Raw genomic sequence first — 21,555 nt, forward strand, 5'->3', positions numbered from 1 at the left:
TTGCGTTGCGCATGGGGTGGGGGAATTACTTATTTACTTACTTAATCCTCTTCGTCCCTAGTGGGACATAAGGCTTTAACGATCTGCCTCCATCGGGACCTGTCTTGTGCTGCATGTTGTGCCTCGCCCCATGTCAGGTTCATCTCCTTTAGCTCGGCAGTCACGGTTCGTCACCAGGTTGTTTTGGGCCAACCTTTCTTCCTTTTCCCTGCAGGAGTCCATCCTAAAGCAACCTTAGGGATACGATCCCGGGTGGGGGAATGACCAGGTTCAAATCCCGGGTAGGATGTATAGAGTTAAGGATTGCAGCTTTAAACCTAAGTGAAAAATCTGAGCTCCAGTGTTGACTGACTGACACATACAGAATAAGCTGTCAGTGTATGAAAGTGTTTGGGTGAGACATGACATGACATACACAAATGAAACATGATGGCAGAGAAGTAAACGCTTCAATACACAACAATAAAATGGTTGAAAAGCATGGAAAACAACTCAAGCAATGGTGACAATATAATACATACTGGAGAGGGGGAAAAAGGACAGTGACTCATATCTTAGCTCAAATTACTTAACCCTCAATGGGTCACCAAGCATTCAGTGATGCTTCATTCACAGAGGGTGTGTACATCTGAAGTTGTGTGTGTGTAGATTTCTAAGAGAGGACTACTCCTAAAGTGCTTCCATAGTCCTGCACACATACGTTATGTACGTACGCATAGATCTGACCGCCCATGCAGTCAGTCCCTCACTTGTAAACTCTCATACCTATCTCTCTGTTATACTTGTAATTTAAGGAAAAAATCTAGGTGTGAACAAAGAATTAATCCCTCTGTAAAGCGACGTGGAATGTTGAAAATACGTTATACTCTATTACACTATCCTTTTTGCTTTAGGTCCTCTGTGCTGTAAAAAAAAAAAAAAAGAAAGAAAGAAACGCACCACAAACATACAAAAATATATAACCTCTAAAGTACTCTTGTCGTGCCTGATTTAGTTTTTGTTCCATTTGTTCAGAAACACAATGACAGAGTGCAGAAATGAACACTTTGGCAGAGACCCAATCAGCCTCATTTCTTTGTCCCAGTGTGTGTATGAGAAAGTAAAAATGGTTGTTTTCACCGTGACAAAATGAAAAGGTCTTGTTTCCTGACCTGCATGCTAAACACCATTACATCTAACGTTGTGGCGTGTCATCAAGTGTTTTCTGGTCCATTATTTCTTTTCACTTTTTCCTCCCGACTGGTGATATCTTCTTTATTTCTCGTCGCCCACCAGCTGCCCGCCGGTGCAGTGTAATGTCCTCGTCTTCTGCTGCCTGCTGTTTGGCAAAGTTCACAAACACCTGCGATAATAAAGCACATATTTTACTGACAAGCTAGCCACAGGAATCCTAAAGCTTCCCTGTTATGGGAATGTCATAATACTGTAGATGGCAACATTTGGCAAAGATAGAACATTTTGTCAAAAATAGAAGAACATTTGACAGCAATAGAAGTACATTTGGCAGAAATGCTAGTACTTTTTTTTCTATCGATTAGTCACCCCATGAAGACTTGAATTCAAGAATATTTTTTTGTTTTTGTCACATTCCTAAGCCAATAATTTGATGACTAGCGGACCGGTAGGCAGCGGTTCCAGTAGGAGACACAAAAGAGACTCAGCGTGTGACTACTTCTTCCATCACTGCATACGGTACCTGGTCCAACGTCGTCTGTGAAACAGAGTAGTCTTCGATATTGAGCCTGTCCTTGTTGGCCACCACCAGCTGGAAGATCCTGGCCAGGGAGGAGGAGGCGATCTCGTACTGCAGCGTGTTGTAGTGCTTCTCTCTCTGAACGGAGCCGGGGAAGGTGCTCTCCATGAAGCTCTCGGCGGGGCCCAGGTCCGGAGACGTCCCCGCCTTGGCCGCCTTGATCTTCATGGTCACTACGTAACCGTCACCGAATCTGGATGAAAGGAGAAGGGAGAGGACCAAAGAGGTCTGTAATGTCATTGTAATCTCCCCCCCCAAACCAGCCTGAGAATGTTTTCGCTTCTAATATTGTTGTAATATAATAAGCAAACTGTGAAAAGTGCTGTGCTGAGCAACTCTTTGGCAACTCAGATGAGAAGAACTGGTACTTATCTTGCAAAATGCAAAACCAAAAAGTGTTATTGAAAAAGTATGCTTAAAAAACGAAACAAAAAAACAATCGTACTTGTATTTGAGATGCTGGATGGTGCCCAGACACTTGAATGTTCCATTGACCATGATGGCCAGACGTGTGCAAAGGGCCTCACACTCCTCCATACTGATGGGGAAAGAAAAACAACAACAATAAGTTACGCCATGCTATTTCACATGCACTGTATGAGCACAGCTTTAACACATTCCATGCCAGAGGTTAATCTCATAATGTACTTACCAGTGCCAGCGTTTTATTGTTTTTTTTTTGTTTTTTTTCATGTCGCCATAGACCTCGTTAAAATCCTTAAGATGTTTGTAAACATTGTGGATATCTGACTGCTTCGACCAGTGAAAATCCCATGCAAAACGGAGCCGCCATCTTGTAGTTAGAACGGTTTATGTTAAACAGTGATCAGCGAGGAGAAAAACTACAAAGAGAAAATGGCGTTTCAGTTTCGTCATTAGAACGGAGGCCGACGGGATCGGCAAAACTGGATCCCGGATAATTCCGTTTCCGGCGGTGCTACAATGAAATGTGCCGTATTGAAAATTGAAAAAAGTGCAATGTGAACTTTTTTCGAAAACACCACTTCACGTAGGTCTACGCGACTGGCACATGGCGGCTTTAAATAGGTTTGCGTAGGTCTACGCGATTGGCAGTCAATGTGTTAAGGGTAAGAGTTATCACCCGATATCCATTGAATCACCACATCCAATGGAAAGTTGTAGTAATGGGGGTAAGGTTTATTGTCCCAGAGGGGACACAGTGCTACAGTCTGTTGCTTCAAAACATCACAAAAACATGAAGCGTTTCACACAATGCAAGACAGTTGCTTCACATAAAAACTTCTTACAACATAAAAGAGACATTTGACTATTCATTTAACATCGACAACATGAAGGACTAAAAGATAAACTGTAAGAATGATATGCTTAAGTGCCATTATGCAAATGTATTACACGTTGCTCTACTGCACAAGATATTCAGCAATAGATTTCAGAGGCTTGATGGAGGCTGGAACAAACGATACTGTAGCTTCAAGCAGCCTGACTATTATACAATGATAAAAGCTCATTTGAGAGAGGGTGCCATCTTTGTGTCTCTCTCTGTCTGTCTGTCTCTCTCTCTGTCGATCCCCCTCTCTCTCTCTAACACAGTCAAGGCAGATGGCTGCCCACCCTAGAGCCTGGTTCTGCTAAAGGGGACTTTTTCCCTGACACTTTTGCCAAATGCTTGCTCAGGGGAGGAAAAACGCTGGTTCTCTGCTTTACATGTGAAGTGATTCTACATCTTCTCGTGACTTGTTGGCACTATAATAAAAATGGAACTGAACCAAATGACACACCCATCAAATTTATGGCTTGGATGTTAACTGTGTTCAGCTGTTGTGGTGTCACATGCGTATCGTATCATAAAAGTAATTAATTTGTACTAAGCCTGCAACTATCGATTTTCTTCTTAGTAACTGTTATATAATAACTACTAACTAATAATTGAATAATCAAGAAGCGTATTTTTTTTTAAATAACACATCGCATCACGATGCTTTGGAGATTGCAGATTGGCTATTTTTGCAATAAAAAATGATTTGATGTGTTTTTTTTATATAAGTAAGTCAGTCGGTCGGAGAGGTTACCCGTTACAATGCGCTAGACCCCTGGGAGATGGGACGCTGAACGTTTTTAGTACCTGTGTGACGTCAGGACCACGGCCCTCCCATCCTGAATGACACTCATGATGGCGTTCCACAGGAAGCGGCGAGAGTGAGGGTCCATCCCCGTCGTAGGCTCATCCTGCACAGACACACAGACAAGCACACCGTGGCGGTTCGGGGGAAAACCTCATATCGTTGCTGTCGGGCAGAAACCTCATATCTCTATATTTTAACTTCTGTTTTCACAACGGTACTTGTGTATGATGAAGTAGGGCAGTGGTTCTCAAACTTTTTCATGTCAAGGACCCCCAAATTGACACTTATTAGCTCGCGGACCCCCATTTGAAAAGATAAGCCAGGAACCCCCATAAGAGAAGATTTTTACGGCTCTCTAGCAGTGATTCTCAACCATTTTAATTTCAAGGACCCCCAGTTTGACATGCATTAGGGCCACGGACCCCCATTTAATGGCATTTCTATCTCTGGGACCCCAATTTATATTGTAAAATCAATGTTAATGTAACTCTGAGAGTGTACAAATGGAACCAAATGGACCCTTACGGGTCCATTTGGTTCCATTTGTACACTCTCAGAGTTACAGACCCATAAGGGTCCATTTGGTTCCTATCCATCATTTAGCTGGGGACCCCCTGGAACCCCCTCAAGTACCCCTGGGGGTCCCCGGACCCCACTTTGAGAACCAATGGAGTAGGGCATTAATTTACGGAAAAGAAAAAAACATAAAAAGTTTAAATTTGGAGATACAACCCCCCTGCAAATCCAACCTTGCATGTAACATAATATGGGCAAAACATATTCAGGGTACGTGCCAGTCGGTGCCATCTCCTGCCAGCGTGTAAAGCATTTGAAGCTGGGCTTGACTGCACCCATATGGCTCACCATATGGACCCACATAGACCATTTTCATTGACGAATCCTTGCACAAAACCCAACAACCCAAACAATGGGTGCTCCGGCGTACGGGAACGGGGCGTCGCCATTGGCCAACTCACCAGCAGCACCAGCACCGGGCAGCCAATCATAGCGATGGCCGTGGAGAGTTTGCGCTTGTTGCCGCCACTGTAGGTCCCCGCACAACGGCCGGCGTACTCTGAGAGGCCCAGCTTCTGGATGCCCCACTCTGCCACCTAGAGAACGGACAGGACATCAAGGACATGGACACTGTAAATATATCAGTGTTTCTCAAACTCTTTCATGTCAAGGACCCCCAAAAATGTATGTGCATTAAAAACATATGCACATCAATCCATAGCAGATGTGCAAGCACATAGCCAAAGTATAAAATATGGATAAAGTGGTTAAAATTATTGTGATAGTACAGTATATGGACTAATTTTACTGGGGATCCCCGGCAACACCCCCCCCCCTTAGCGGTCCCCTGGCATTACAGAAAGAAAAAAAAAGCTACATTTCAGTGCTTTTCATCCAGTTCACATTTCTCTGTCCGTTTTTAATTATCCTAATTCCAGTCGCTGTGTGAAATGCTTGCACATATAATAATATCCCCATTTCTTTCAATTTTCCCTTCATTCTTCCGTGTACAAAACAACATGCACACCAATTACACTGCAATCCCCAAAATAACACAAACAAAACAAAGAGAAAGAAGAAAGAAAAAAAGAAACACACTCAAGACAGACATTCTCCGTGTACAGCAACAGGGTGTTATTTTTTACAGACTAAATATGGCCTCAATGGGGCCACGTACTCAATCCAATTTTCCCAATATTTGGCAAACGTCTCTTTCTGAAGCCTCAAGGAGAATGTAAACCTGTCCATTACTAAGATTTCATACCCATCCATTCATCAACACTCTTCCATAGTCTTGTCAGAGTTTAAGACGTATGATTAAAATGTAATAGAGCCATTTGCAATTTGCATCAAAAGCAGTCTGCAGGCTTGCAGTGGCCAATGCATGAGTGGGGTCAATACTGTACAAAAGCTTGTTGTTCGCATAGTAATAATGTTCATGGATTAAAGCAAACTAAAATCTCACGACTGAAAATGTTGTATGGCCAAGTCCTAATGTGCGAATTGTGAAACAGAATGAAAGGAGCCCCCCTACATTAGCGCAACACAATAATGTAATATTAAACAGATGTAATAATAATAATATTGTTCCTGCTGTTCTACTACATACTGCCAACCAGGTGAAGAAATCACATATTGAGGCTTTAATCGTTGCTTTTAAATGAAATATCAGAGACTATTAAGATTTTATGGAACATGCTTCTGAACATATTGCTAGTTTGACCACTTCAAATGCTCTATTATGTGTTTGTGATTTTTTGTATCCTGATGGCTGCTTGGCACAAAATGAATTTCCGCAAGGACAAATAAAGTATCTATCTATCTATCTATCTATCTATCTATCTATCTATCTATCTAATCTTAAAATAATAACCGAAAATAGTCGATCTACAAGCTCTGAGAGCTTGTAGATCGGCTATTTTCACTGCTTAAAATGCTTCCACAGTAGACATGTTGGCTTGCTATGGAATCCAAATGACTGAAATCAGTTGTGGCGACTGAGAACTTTAATCCATGAATATCATTACTATAGAGAGGATCACAAATGGATCTAACACCATTTACAACAACAGCTTTTGTTCTCCTTGACAAATAATTACAAAAAAACGTCTGACAGAGAGATCATGCAAGCCAATAGAGGATAGTTTCTGTAATGAATTATGATGGTCCACACAGTATCAAGAGCCTTTGAGAGGTTGAAAATGAAAAGAGCTGCACAATGCTGGTGACTATCCAGAACTTTCAATAGATTGTTTGCAACGAGTGTTTGTAGCTGTTATTATATAGTACTGTGACCTGGTCTGAACCCTGACTGTTGATGTTGGAGAATATTGCATTCATCCAGGAAGGAAAGCAACTGAGAACTGACTAGGGATTGCAGAATCTTGGCTAAACAGCACAATGTTGATATTGGACGGTACTACTTTAACTCACTTGGATCACCAACTTTACGCAGTGGTGTGACTTGTGCACAGTGGTGTAAAGTAACTAAATACAGTAGATATCCTGAAGTACTGTACTTAAGTACAATTTTTAGGTACTTTTACTTTACTGGAGTATTTCCAATTGTCAAAACTTTTACTTCCACTCCGAAAAATATTGTTTTGGCAATTATAGTTATTTGTAGATTTTGATTATTATCACAAAACATACATTAACCTCTTCGGCCCTATTTAAACTTTGGCTATTTGAAAATAGCAGATCTACAAGGTCACAACGTGTCGCGTTGTGAGCTTGTAGATCTGCTATTTTCAAAAGATTTGAATACATTGTATACACATGATACCTTGTGAAACGGGACATTCTGCATAATGAGTACTTTCTACTTTTGGTATTTTAAGTACATTTTGATACCAATACTTTGGTACTTTTACTCAAGTAAATTTTGAATTCCGGACAGAGTATTTCTATATCGCAGAATTGATACTTTTACTTAAGTAAAAAATGTAGGTACTTTTTCCACCACTGCTTGTGCAGCTTTCCATATTGCGGAGGTAAATGTCAGGTTATCATACAGGTTATCGTGTCTTAGTGCACAAGCATGGAGGCAATTAACTGTGTACTAACTAGGACACAGGATGTACAGATCAAGGCTACTCACCCATGGAGCCTTATCAGTGCATAGTTGTGTAAGCGCATGAAAAACTTCAATATGCAATGCAATGCCAGCAACAATTAACTCTCTGCTGGGAGAGACAATGGACATTCAAGTTATTGTATTGTAGCTTTAACTACACAATAAAGACACGCATGTTCAGCATGAGTGGCCATCCAGCTAAGGGGAGGCTGGGTAGAGATGCATTTAAAATCATCAATCATCAGGAATTCAATCACCCTTCTGAGGGTAGTCTTGCGTTTGCCAGATGATCGGAGATCTCCGCTCAGAGCTTAGCCTGACACTCAGCCTGAATTTTCATTTAGTTTCACTCCATTATTCAGTCTGAAAGCCCTCTCAGTGCGGCCGTTTTCTGAGTTGGGGGCGTGGCCAAAGTGGGACTCTTTGGCGATTGGTTCATAAAGGATTATCCCGATCCCGATTGGGCCAGGCCTTCTACAGCACCACCAGACCCTGAATGCGAAGCTAGCGATTCAGCTGGAGCCAGGCTACTCAGAGCTCACAACGCTATTTCCGTTTTTTTTTTTAAGGTCATTGTGAATCTCTGGGGGTTCTTGTTCTAACCGTTAACAAACCTACATCTACTGCTTTGAAAACCAATCCTGTCACGTGTCACCACTAGAAACCACCTAAACACTTTGGAATGGTTTTGCAATGCAAGGTCCCCCCCCCCCTCCCCCCACCCAGTTTTAACAACAAAAGCTGGGATATTGTCCTAGCGTTTAGAGACTGACTTCAGAAACTTTTCAAATACCAACAGGCAGACCTCCCCTGTGAATTGTGAAAGTTGATGCTCATCCATTCTGAAAGGTCATCCATCGGACAACAGGATGAATTATACTTTTGACGCCCGTTTTATTCCAGGCAAAAGGAAGAAATCAGAGATATATACTCACTCTGGCGATCTCTGACTCAGGCACGCCTCTGAGACGTGCATACAGGTAGAGATGCTCGCGCCCAGTCAGGAGCTCATCGATGGCATCAAACTGAGGGCAGTAACCCATGTTCTGGTGCACGTCCAGAATCTCTGACAAAATACTGGGAGACAAACAATCTAATTCAGTTACTAATAAAAATAACTCATGTATGCACAGCAATACTGTAGGTCTACAGTATATATTGTAATACTTTGGGTCGAGGCTCAAAAAGTGGTGCTCGTTAGTGCTCTCTCTAATCAATTAAAGCATCAAAGACAGCTACCTGTTTGATGCATTTCAGAGAGGGGAGTGGGGGGGGGGGGTTGTTTGTACACACACACACCAGAAATGTCAAAAGTTTACATTGATTGAGTTTTGCACCTTTATCAGTTGGACAAGTTGCCTCGATTGGAAAGCTTTGGGTCAACTCCTGTTTTTAAATGTGCTACAGTATATAAATAAAGATGACTTGCCTTAGTGTACATAGTGTAATTTATTCTGATTTTAAATGGTTTTCTTTTTGTGTGGGTGCTCCAATGAATATCAAACCAGTAACCTAACAGTATGCATCCTGGTAGTAGAAAGAGAAGTACTGTATGTTGTGTATGCATCTCCAGTATCATAGTTTAATATTTGAGACCCCCGCATTGCAGCTTTTGCTTAATCCTAACTGTGGCCATTCTTATCTTATGACCATTTTACTCATCTCATCAAATCAAATCTCATCTCATAATCTCTCATCATCTCATAACTACTCATATTATATCATCTCGTATATCATATCATCCTCTCATCTCGTATTCTAACTCATCTCATATCTCATCACATTTAATCATAATCTAATATCTCTTCTCATATCTCATCTCATCTAATCATATCTCATCTTCACAACAACAAAAGGGGGCAAAATTATTATATCCTTTTTCATCTCATATCTCATCTCATACAGTATATATCATCGGTAAATGTGCGGTATAATGTGCTTATAAGGCATTTATAACACTTGTTATAAATATTTGTAATCATTGTCACTTTACTTAATTTCATAAACATATCATTACAATGCATTATGACAACAGACTAAGTTATGGTAGTTATAATGTTCTGTTCCACTGAGCAAAATCATGGATTATGACCAGCACTTATAATACGTTATTCATAAGTTGTCATACATGATTATAAACATTTATAACAAGTGCTATAATGCGGCAGTGGCTCAGGAGGCAGAGCGGCCGCTTGGGAAACGGAAGGTTCCCAGTTCGATCCCGGGCTCCCCAGAGTTACAGTAGTAGAAGTGTCCTTGAGCAAGACACTGAACCCCTAATTGCTCCTGATGAGCAGGTTGGTGCCTTGCATGGTTTCCTCCGCCGTCGGTGAGTGAATGGGTGAATGTAATGCACAATCATTGTAAAGCGCCTTGGATAAAGGCGCTATATAATAAATGCACCATTTACCATTTACTTTATAAGCGCATTGTAATGCATTATAAATGCGCTTATAATGCATTATAGAAGCGACCTTAATATACAGTCTTACCATATCATCTAATAACCATACCTCATCTCATATCTCATCTTGTCATCTCATATCTCATCTCAATCCCTCATATCTAATTTAATGGTTGCTGTCGGGCAGAATCCTTGTATATCCATATTTCAACATGTAAACTAATGCCCTACTTCAGTGGTTCCCAAACTTTTTAGCTCGAGAAAATAGCAGATCTAGAGAATCTACAAGCTCAAAACGCATCGCAGCTAGCTAGCTTGTACAGTAGATCGGCTCAAAAAAGTTGGAGAGCTTGTGACATTGGGACACAAGTGGCGTTTTTTCTTCCTGAAAGGTAACTCTTTTGGACATACAAGGTTTCCACCTGACATAACAGTGACAATATGTTATACACTAATGCAGTGGTTCTGCACACTTTTTAGCTCAAGACCCAAAAGAGAAATTAGACGTTTGCCCGGGACCCAAACTAGTGAAAACAGCAGATCTACAAGCTTGTGGATCTGCTATTTTCACTATTAATGATTTTATTTTTATTATTGTATTCACTAAGTACTTTTGAAAAAAAAAAAAAAAAAACATGTTTTTAATTGATGAAAAGTTGCCTTTTTTTGTTTAAACTTTTTTTTTTTTACATCTTTTGACATAATCATTATATTTTTTTATGTAGGAAACGGGGAAAAAAGGGGATATTTACTCGCGACCCATAAAAATTGGTCCACAATCTAGAGGGTGGATTGCCCCGCCCCCAGCTATTCATTTCAATGAAATTGCTCAGTGGCGTTTTGGAGCACCCGGAAGTAAGAAATATTGGTTCCGTATTGGTTCCATGGGTCCATTCCATTGGTTCCTGGGTCATGACACGTCGTGAGCAGGCGCACAAACGGCAGATGCACGGACGCAAAATGCGGAAGTGTTGCAATATCAGATTTGACCACCAGGCTTGGCCACTTCACTGTTCTACCTTGGTTCTGGGGGCTTGGGACCCAGTGTTTGGGAAACAGTGCACTAATGAACAAAGTCATGTTGTTTCTTATCATTACCTGTACCCAGCCACAGTAGCCTCCCCAGAGCTGACGTCTGTATCCCCAGTGAGCATCTTAAAGGTAGTGGTCTTCCCAGCGCCGTTCACTCCCAGCAGACCGAAGCACTGCATGGTGTTCATTAGAGGTGATAAAAAGAACACATTCATTAGAGGTAATACACCGGCTTTGCTTTGTATGTACACAGCGTTCCGCATTAACAGCCAGCATGTCAGCGAAGGGCTTAACCCATTGAATCCGGGGGCACATGTTTGAGATTTTAGATTTCTTTGACTATTCAAAAATAGCAGATATACAAGCTCATAGCACGGCACCGAGTGCCGCGCTATGAGCTTGTAGATCTGCTATTGTTTTTTTAATCGTGAACATTTTTGCAAATTTTTGGATATATATTTTTTAAAGCGAACATTTGTCAAATATTTTGTTCCAGGGACGCCCAGAAGCAAAGATTTGAGTTACAAATGTTCGCTTTAAAAACATATTTATGCACTCAAAGATTTGCACAACTTTTCACGATTTTTCTAAAATAGCAGATCTACAAGCTCATAGCGCGGCACCGACTGCCTATGAGCTTCTATATCTGCTATTTTTGAACAGCCAAAGAAATCTTAAAATGACAGAGACGCGTCCCCGGATTGAATGGCTTAAGTGGGTTATACGGGTCATTACATCACCAATATTCAAGCATGCATAATTAGATTAATGCGGTGATGAGCTAATGCAGATGCAGATGACATAAAGTCGTGCAGTAGCCTTGGCTAATGGCACTACAAGCTCAGCTTCATTACTTACAATCAGTGTACCTGTGACTAGTGTACGTGCAAACACACACACACAGAACACAGCGTAAAATCCTCGGTGTTCATTTATCCGTTTTGTAACTCTGAGAGGGTGCAAATGTAACCGAACGTGTTTAGTTTGTGCATCCTCTCAGAGTTGAATAAAAATGGGGATGATGTTCGGCATCATCGTTGACACCAGCTGTTGAACTCGGTGCATAAATTGATTAGTTAGTGTGGGTGGACACGGACGGCTCTCTGATATCACACTCCACCGAATGAGCTCACAACACTACACGGCAGGAATATGCAAATATTAGCCCGTTAAGACCGGGAACGCATCTGTGTCATTTTAAGATTTCTTTGGCTATTCAAAAATAGTAGATATATAAGCTCATGAACTTGTAGATCTGCTTTTTTTTTTTTTTTTTTTGAAAATTTGTGCAAATCTTTGAATATATGTTTTTAAGCGAACATTTTTTACTCCGGTCTGTGCCTCTGGGGGGTCCCTGGAATAACATATTTTGAGATGGGGCTCCGCGGCCAAATACATATCATTTTGGGGGTCCTTGACATGGAAAAGTTGGAGCACCACTGATATAGCAACATACCGTTAGGATTTAGAAAACATTTTTAGATATGTATTTGGCCGCGGACCCCCATCTTAAAACGTTTTGTTCCAGGGACCCCCCAGAAGCAAAGATTTGAGTTACAAATGTTCCCTTTAACAATACATATATTCATAGATTTGCACACATTTTCACAGGTTTTTCAAAAATAGCAGATCTACAAGCTCATAGCGCGGCACTTGTATGTCTGCTATTTTTGAATAGCCAAATAAATCTTAAAATTACACAGATGCGTACCCGGATTGAAAGGGTTAAGCATGAAACAAGGTAAATAAAGTCATATTTGCATGTGAATGGGGAGTGGTGGATCAGTCAGTGTTTACCTCTCCGGCTGGGACACCCACACAAACCCGGTCCACCGCTGCCCTCTTCCTGCCCATGTACGTCTGTGCAGAGGAGAGGAGAGGAGAGGAGAGGAGAGGAGAGGAGAGGAGAGGAGAGGAGAGGAGAGGAGAGGAGAGTCATCTCAACCATAAGCTTTACTTGCACAGACCTTTCTAAAAACTATAATAACAACAGTGATCGTAAGAAATAAATGAAAAACCAAGAATAGAACAGGTAAATATAACAATGTGATATAGTACTGTATGTGTGCTGCTGTACAGCACTGGTTCTTCAAAGTGTGGTCCGGGGACCCCCAGGGGTCCTTGAGGAGGGTCTTGGGGGTCCCCCAGCAAAAATGAGGACCGGTTTAAACACCCCATTTTTATTTTTCAGCTATTCGCAAATTGGCGATGCGTTGTGAGCTTGTAGATTGGCTACTTTATTGGATAAAATCTTGATCTTCTTTTAAAGGGATAGTTCACCCCCAAAATGGCTTTTTTCTATCGATAACTCACCCCATGGATATTCTTTTGTTTTTGTCGCAGTCCTAAGCCAATAATTTGATGAGCAGTGGGTTCCGGTAGGAGACACAAAGAGTCTCCTTTCCTACCAGAACCCACTGCTCGTTATAAGTATTTCTTTGGGGTGAACTATCCCTTTAAGGAGGTCCCTGGCACAAGTATGGGTCTGTACTTTTTGATGCAATTTTGGGGGTACTGTACTGGACATAACGTACTGCGTGTAATAGACTTTGAGACTTTAGATTTTATTGTCCCACAATGTGAACTTCCTTTACACAGCACTTGTCTTATGTCAGACAACAGCAATACATCCACCAACACACAGTAACAGCAATACAAAATGACAGGCCGCAGCACACACTCAGCGAGGCCTGTTATTTAAGGCGGCTATGATTTAGGCATCAGGCCTGGAGCGGGGCATTAAGTAAGGGTAAGGTGGTGATTGAGTGGATGTGTGATGTTGCCGTGTGATTGAAATTGCGACGCGTGCAGCGGCTTTGTTGTTTGTTTGGTGCCGTGAGGTTTGGGTGTGTGGAAGACCAATTATCCTGGCAGGTGGCAGCCAGCGTTGGTTATATGAGTGTGAGTTTTGTCCATTGAGTGATGAATAACATGTCAAAAAAAGCAGGTGGAACAACACAGCAGGATGGGCTGAATAAAGCTCTGGTACGACAGTTGGAGGAGATGGGGATCAATATAGAGTTATTTAAGCTCGACGGCGACTGATAGCCTTTGGTGTTTCCTTCTTTGGATGGCATTGGTCAATAGGTATTTAAAGACGGGGTGCAGTGATTTTCAGTGATTTCCCCCCCCTAAAACATAATCATCAGGTATTATGGTTATACTAGGAGGAAGATTTTTTTCAAAAAAGTGTACAGAAAATGTTAAAATTATGTTTTTATGTGGACACGCCTCCAGTTCATTAAGTATACCTGGTTCTCACCTTAGCACCTCCTCCACCACCTTAGCACCACCCACCTGTCCTAGTCCCTCCTCCTCCTCATGCCCACACCTGTTGTGTTATGATAATGAGGGAGAGGGTATATTTGTACTGTGTCATTAAATGGCTGTTTTTCTATTGGCACGTTTGACCCTCAAGGTTTCAGCCTCGAAACTCAAAACAGTCAGAGAAGACATAAAACACCATAAATACACCACCAGGGGGCTTAATGAAGTTCTATCAACCTCATAGACACATGAAAAACAGAAAAAGTGCAAAACCACAGCACCACCTCTTAATGTTGTCAATTATTCAACTGTTTGGTTATTGACGATAGCGGGGTACTGAGGTGAGATCGGTTATTTGCTTTGCCTCGCTGACAATGTGAAGATGGTTGTCCTCACACCACTGGGTGAAGTACAATCCAACCGTGTTGTGATAAGAACTTGTACAAATATTTTTTCAGAGGTCAGTTTAAAATAGGACACTGATTCTGCAGCCAGAGTTCCCATGGGTCCAAATTCAAAGGGAGGCAAAAAAGAAAAGGTCCTTCCTCTTTGGTCACTGGCCTGCTTGAGGTTTTTACTGATTACACACAGGTCCTGCATACCATTGGTTCTCAAAGTGGGGTCCCGGGGACCCCCAGTGGTCCTTGAGCGAGTTCCAGGGGGTCCCCAGCTAAATGATAATAGGAACCAAATTGACCCTTATGGGTCTGTAACTCAGAGAGACAGAAATGCCATTAAAGGGGGTCCGTAGCCTAATGCATGTCAAACTGGGGGTCCTTGAAATTAAAATGGCTGAAAATCACTGCTAGAGCCGTAAAAATCTTCTCTTATGGGGGTCCTTGGCATATATTTTCAGATGGGGGTCGACCACTATACAGTACAGGACACAGCACCATTCAGGTAACATGTGATTAGCATGTACTGTAACACGATGCCTTTACAACAGTCAATGGTTTTACTACTGTACCTTGGAGAGGTCTTTGACCATTAGGATGTCTGAGTTGTCCTCTTCCTCGTAGATCCTCTGCCTCTCTGCTTTCACGTCATCATCTTCATCTTCTATCACACCTTCAGGTGCCTTTGATAACCTGAAAGATAGGAACAATGGCCCAAAAAGTTGACAAAGCGGTCCCGGGGGGCACCGAACCGGGTCCGCGCTGAACCCCCCCCGTTGACAAAACGGCACCGGACCTTTTATTTACCATTTATTTGGTGCGCACCACCAAGTAACATCTCCAGGTGCTCCTCTGAGAACTAGACCAAAAAAGTTATGTGCACCCCTGGGTATAGCTAAGAAAACGACGGTGAATCGGCGAGCAGGCAAAGAGATTATTCTACCACACAGACAACTTTTCTGTGATTTGGGGCAGGAGCCTGAAAGTGCAGGGTGACAGGTATGTGTCTGGTTGCCTGGCGACATGAAGAGAAGGCGCTGCAAGCTGCTCTGTTTTGTTTTGTAGACTGCAAAAAAACAGAGGCGTCGCGCACAACCTGCGTCGTTCAGCCTGCAACCAAAGTCTCTTTTCTTCAGCTGGCAGCACCTGAGTGCATTATTCAAAAATGTTTCAAACACACTGTCTTTTCAATAGCCAATGTTTAAAATATGGATAAAGGGGTTCAAATGATTGTGATGCTGGGGACCACCCCCCGGAACCCCCTAAAGGACCCCTGGGGGTACCCGGACCCCACTTTGAGAACCACTGCTCTGGACATGATATTGTTGCTGTCCGGTGGAAACCGTGTATGTGGGAAAAAAAACAAAAACAAAAATGTGCCACTATGTGCTATGAACTATGAACTTGTAGATCTGCTACTTTTTTAATAGCCAAAGCATAAAATAACAGTTACAGCTCAAATCTAAAATGACACAGTATGCATTCCTGGTCTTAATGGACTATAGGCTGTTTGGGAGTGAGAGTGTGTTGACCAGACAGGTCTTTCATCTGGGCCCTCACTCACCACTGGTCCAGGAAGAAGCGGTACTGGATGAGAAGATTCAAGGCAAAATAGACAAAGCCCTCCACGGCCATGAAGGCCACGTTCTTCCCCACAAAGTCCCATCGGAACGGGTCCATCGCCTGCTGCTCACCTGGACACACACACAAATATGTTGGCTGTAAATATCGATTCAAAATGACTGAAAATATGCATCCCATGACACAGTGATTATTGAAAGTGCTGATTTCTCAGTAAATAAGAAAAGGCTACACCATTTGTGCGGCGTTCAATGACAGCCTATATTTATGCCAGTGTCTAGGCCCTAGACACTGGCATAAATAGTTATAGTTATGTATTGTTACTTCCTTCACAGGTGTTACCAATGATACTAATTAAGGCTGTGTTCCATTTAAGTGCAGCCTTTCCAGTGAGCCAACATGTACAATACTGTGGCAGCATCCTGAGTATTTGACCTTAACCCATTTACTGTAGACCTGAGGCCGGTTCTAAAAAAGGCCTGACCTAAGTCTTATGAAAAACATATATATTTTTTTTTAATTACAAAAAAAATATGTTCCTATATACTGTACATAGCAACAACTACTCCAAAAAGGGTTCCCGGATTGAAAGGTATAGTTAATGGAACACAACCTTAATTAATATCATTGGTAACACCTAAAAAATACACAACTTATATGTCAATATGGCGTATAGAAGGTCTATTGAATAGTTATTTTACAACACAATACACATACATTTTTGAGAAATAAAACCTACCAAAATGTAACATTTGATATCTCTTAAAAACTTTCAGTGGGTATAACTGTTATGCCAACCACTACTTATTATACATTTATTCTATCGCAATCCTTTTTCCTGAGCTACCTTGTTGCTCCCTGCACTTATACAGTACTGGTGTCTATTGTGATTATTCCAAGAATGTGGGCTGTGGTGTTGTTTAACCACTGCAAGTCAGATTCTTGTGCATTTATTGTACTGTAGAGTTTCTGATTCTGATTTAAATAGATTGCTTATTTTATTTTATTTTATTCTGATATGAGATTTTAGGTTTAAATCTCTTCAGCTGTACATAGTTATGGTAGAACATAGTTATATCAATACGGTGGGTGAATGAATAATTGGAATTCCATACATTATTACATTTTAGAAAAGAAAAGGGCACCTAAGTTCAACATTTCATACAGTATCTCTGCATTATAAAGGATTGGGATTCTAAAAAGGTGTTTTTTTTTTCTTCTTCCCAGCCAGGAATAGTTATCGTAATAATGATGCAATGAAGTGTAAGTGTCCCGTCAGCGCTTACCGAACCTTGCGTAGACGTCGGTGACAGCCTGGTTCATAGCCAGGTCTATGAGACCTCGCCCCAGGCAGAAATGAGGGAAGACCAGGAGGCCTTTCTTCAACCACTCATTAAACACCAGCAAAGGCTGCTCAGTGTCACACAAAACACATGGCACACACACACACACCCACACCCACACATGGACGCACCGACATGCACGCACACACAGGAAAACACACTCACGAGCGCGCACACCCACACCCACACCCACACACACACACACACACACACACACACACACACACACACACACACAATGATTGCAGATGGTTAAAACATTCATAGATTTTAGAATTTCAATGAGTTTTTCCACTCCGGGGTTTTTAAAGTTGCACAAAATGTAATTGTGACGATTTAACCAACTTTAGCACAATTGAAATGCACAAATAAAATGAAAGGACCCAGGTCCATTTCTATTATTATTTAAGAATCATATTTTTAAGTATGTGTATAATGCGTTATTCACATGGGATGCATAGAAAGTGCTACCCTCATATCTTATCGTTTGAATTTGTTCAAAAGTTCAGCAAAAGCAAAAGCCTTGGGAGAGAAGTGTTTCCACTCTTACCCGGTTGTTTTCAAACAGCTCCAGGATGAAGGTGATGGCACTGCTGTTGATGCCTATGAACAGGTTGATGCAGGACAGGGAGACGTAGGCCGTGCTGGGGATGTTGAACACGTAGGACATGGGATACATCATGGGCGTCACTGACCACCTGTGCACAGGCAGGAGAAACAGACCAGGTCAACTGAAACTCAACTGAACAGGAAAACTTGCATTTCACAACTTGAGAGTCGATAATGAAATAAGAGCCAAGAGGAGTAGAACAGCTGTTTTTATATCTTACCCGTACAATAGGAGCAGTGCTATCAGGGCAGGCAGGTTGGTGGGTGACGTATAACACTTTTTGTTGAAAGCTACAAATATACCCACCACCATCGCAGCGCTGAGAGAGTAGTTAATCTATGGGAGGAACATTTAAACATTTAAATCATTGTACATAGTACATTATTAGCTAACTGTGAGCCATGAAATGAAAATAAAAGAGCTACTTAAAAGTATGGAATCTTATTTGCATTTATCAGTATATCCACATATGTTCTTGAAAGGTCTGATTTGTGAATGGGGATTTCCCCGCCCCACAGAACTCTCTTAAATCTATAAAACTCAAATAGAGATGTTTGCTTCATAAGAATAAATATAAATCTCAGCAGTCAGTCAGTTCTTGCATAAAACGTATAAGGTCAGGACGTGGATTTTCTTCAGAATTAAAGTTTTCATTCAAATGATTAAAGTACAGTATGTGCTATTCCATGTCAAAACCAATTCTGATAAAGAACCTGTTAAATTAAAAGGTTAAGTCAGTATGACGTAGTTAAAATGTACATTCTTCTGACCTCCAGAAGAATGTACATTTCAATGAATTGATTGAACTGATCCTGCAGTCTGCTTAGCTTACCATGTCCCAGAAGAAGTTGGCCACCCAGTACACCAGGGGGCTGACCCCGCTGACAAACTGCAGGTGTTTGGCTTTGGTCACTCGCTCCTGGATGAGGTAGAGGACGAAGCTGGCCGGGATGAAGGACATGGCAAAGATGACACAGATGGCCACCACTGCATCCACCGAGGTGGTCAGACTACGGGAGAGAGAGGGACAAGATGGGTTAGTTTGAGACAGAAAGAGGAGTACAAATAATAATGATTTTTTTTACACTGTATACTGTAGATAGCAAAAGGCAACAAGGAGGGAGCCAGCAGAGATTTGGGGTAAATATATATATTATGTATTGTATTGCTGGTGAGCAATGTGTGCCATCCATTCTGCTAATGCCCGATCTATACTTGCGCACTGCGTTGTGTACCAAAAAGAGACGATCTACTAGCTCACAAAGCATTGCAGTGCAAACGCGTTGTATATCGGCTATTTTCTGATATAAATCAGACTTTAGATGTAGTATGCCATCCCTAAATATCTTGACGATAAGTGCTATTTACTTCTTGAACTCTGTAGATGGCCAGTACTTGTCACTATATAAACATGCAGGCTCAGAGGATTATTTATAGTTCTAGAAATTAGCTTGTGTAAGCTAATTTATGATGTGTTCTGAGAAAATATAGGATGTCAAAGTATGATATTCCTGGGCCATCTAGACGTTCACAAACTTCCAAATTAAAATGTTGTAGGCTATTCTGTGAATAGAAAACTGGCCCCTAGAAATGTTCACATTTTCCAATAAGTGAGACTGTCTGGGAGAGAGCCCTGCAGCGATTTCAGGTGAGATTTCATAAAATAAAAAAATAAGTGTAAAAAGCAAGCCACTCTGTTTTTTTTTATGCAGAACAGAACCCTGACACCAGTGAAATGTTAAACCTGAATGCTCTCTCTGTGGGATGTTACCATTTCAAAAAGCATGGAACACTCACACTGTGACCTCTGAGAGCTGCTCTTTGGTGAGATTGAGCGGGTGGTTGATGGCGGTGATGCCGTACTCCACGGGGTTGGCGTGGCGAGGCAGGAAGGCCCGCAGGATGGCGTTGTTGGCCACATTCATGAATGCCACCATGGCGTGCCAGCCTTTGTTATTGTACCACACCTGCAGAGAAAGCAGAGCAGCAGGTTCATGCAAATAGGAGTAGCACAGTTTTAACCTTGCTGAGTGGAAAGTGAGCCGCAATGCACTTTTTCTTTTGGTATGAATGCGAGGAATTCTCACATTCATGCAGTATAATAACTCGGAGTGGCCCGACGTGACATGAGGCAGTGGTTTCCAGACTTTTAGCTCCAGACCCAAAAGAGAAATTTGATGTCTCCCCGGGACCCAAAATAGAGAAAATAGCAGATCTATAAGCTCGATGCAGCGCTCTGTGACCTTGTAGATCTGCTATTTTGTGTGATACATCGTTACATTTTCGTGTGATTAATTTGCCCAAGATAAAAAAATGCTGCTTCCGCACCGCAAATGCATCAAGCTGTATGAATAAGCATATTCGTATCGTTTATCCATCACGTGCCTGGTGTGTAAACCCATGCTTAATTTATACTCCGTTGTACGACAACATTAGCAGATCAAAGCGCTCGCAGCATGCAGATCATTTTTAACGATCAAATAATTTAATTGAACTGGGTTCGATTCAAAAAGTCAGGCGTCATTCCTCGGACCGCAATTTTGGAGTGGGTGTGCAAGAGGCCATACATAGAGAATTGTGTGTTCGTTAAAAATCTTTGTTGTCCATTTCTTCCATGTGAGGAAATGTGTGCAAGGGCCTCAAAAGTCAATTCCAATAGCACCGCAACGACAGGTACTGCTGCAGTGAAGTGGATATTGTTCATTTAAAAGTGTGTATGAAGAGAATCACAGCAGTCCATTCCAACCTTTACCTTTATATTGAATTCACTTTCCATGTATCTTAGAAATGGTCCAATTTCTTGCAGTGCAAACTTGGAATAGGGACCCTGAAAAAGAGATTTATGCGTTAATCGATGAACAGTAAATTAATTAAAATAAATTCCAGATTATCACTTTATTACCTTATTTTACCATCATTATATTGTCTAACAAATCATCAACATAATAATCAACAGAGACATCGATTAAAGACAGAGATTAGTTGCAGCCATATAATCATAATGACCTGACTTGATGTATGCCGTTCTGTTCTATTAACACTAACAATAAAACTACTAAAAGGTTTCTTCTATTCAAAGATGAAGATCATTTATGGCCACAAACCCCAGTGATGTTCAGCATCTGGCCCAGCTGGTGAAACACCTCCTGGATGTTTCTGGGTTCTACATCCAGGATGGGGAGCTGTCCTCCCACTGACAGACCTCCATATCTGGACAGAGAAAAAGCACATGAAACTCAACAACGGAAACACTGCACATGCTCATGGCAATAATGTAATATCTCCACTAGGGAGAGACATTTTCCACAGTATATCATCATTTACCTTTGTTCATTCACCCAGTATTTGCTCTTCAAACTGGAAATGAAAAGCAAATAAATGAGTTGGTCAGAATACATTTAATTATTAGTCAATATAAAAAAGAAATCAACCAATCAATGCATCCAAAATTGTATGTATTCATGCGGAACTCC

General features: G+C 41.5%; 1 protein-coding gene across 1 annotated transcript in view; it reads right to left on the reverse strand.

The window, feature by feature from the left end:
• Positions 1 to 1,222: 1,222 nt before the first annotated feature.
• The window catches only part of LOC311045134 (retinal-specific phospholipid-transporting ATPase ABCA4-like), a gene marked incomplete at both ends in the record, with an annotated part of 110,528 nt that continues 90,195 nt past the window's right edge, over positions 1,223 to 21,555 (reverse strand). The window contains 18 exon segments of the mRNA XM_084056944.1: positions 1,223 to 1,342; positions 1,697 to 1,946; positions 2,199 to 2,291; positions 3,858 to 3,961; positions 4,836 to 4,970; positions 8,386 to 8,527; positions 10,953 to 11,059; positions 12,684 to 12,746; positions 15,121 to 15,241; positions 16,113 to 16,242; positions 17,416 to 17,539; positions 18,023 to 18,170; positions 18,303 to 18,418; positions 18,915 to 19,092; positions 19,880 to 20,049; positions 20,835 to 20,909; positions 21,187 to 21,292; positions 21,407 to 21,439. Coding sequence (XP_083913070.1) covers positions 1,223 to 1,342; positions 1,697 to 1,946; positions 2,199 to 2,291; positions 3,858 to 3,961; positions 4,836 to 4,970; positions 8,386 to 8,527; positions 10,953 to 11,059; positions 12,684 to 12,746; positions 15,121 to 15,241; positions 16,113 to 16,242; positions 17,416 to 17,539; positions 18,023 to 18,170; positions 18,303 to 18,418; positions 18,915 to 19,092; positions 19,880 to 20,049; positions 20,835 to 20,909; positions 21,187 to 21,292; positions 21,407 to 21,439 — 2,215 coding nt within the window.

This window comes from Gymnoscopelus microlampas (assembly GCF_963454915.1).
Source record: "Gymnoscopelus microlampas genome assembly, chromosome: 5".
NCBI classification, from domain to species: Eukaryota; Metazoa; Chordata; class Actinopteri; order Myctophiformes; family Myctophidae; genus Gymnoscopelus; species Gymnoscopelus microlampas.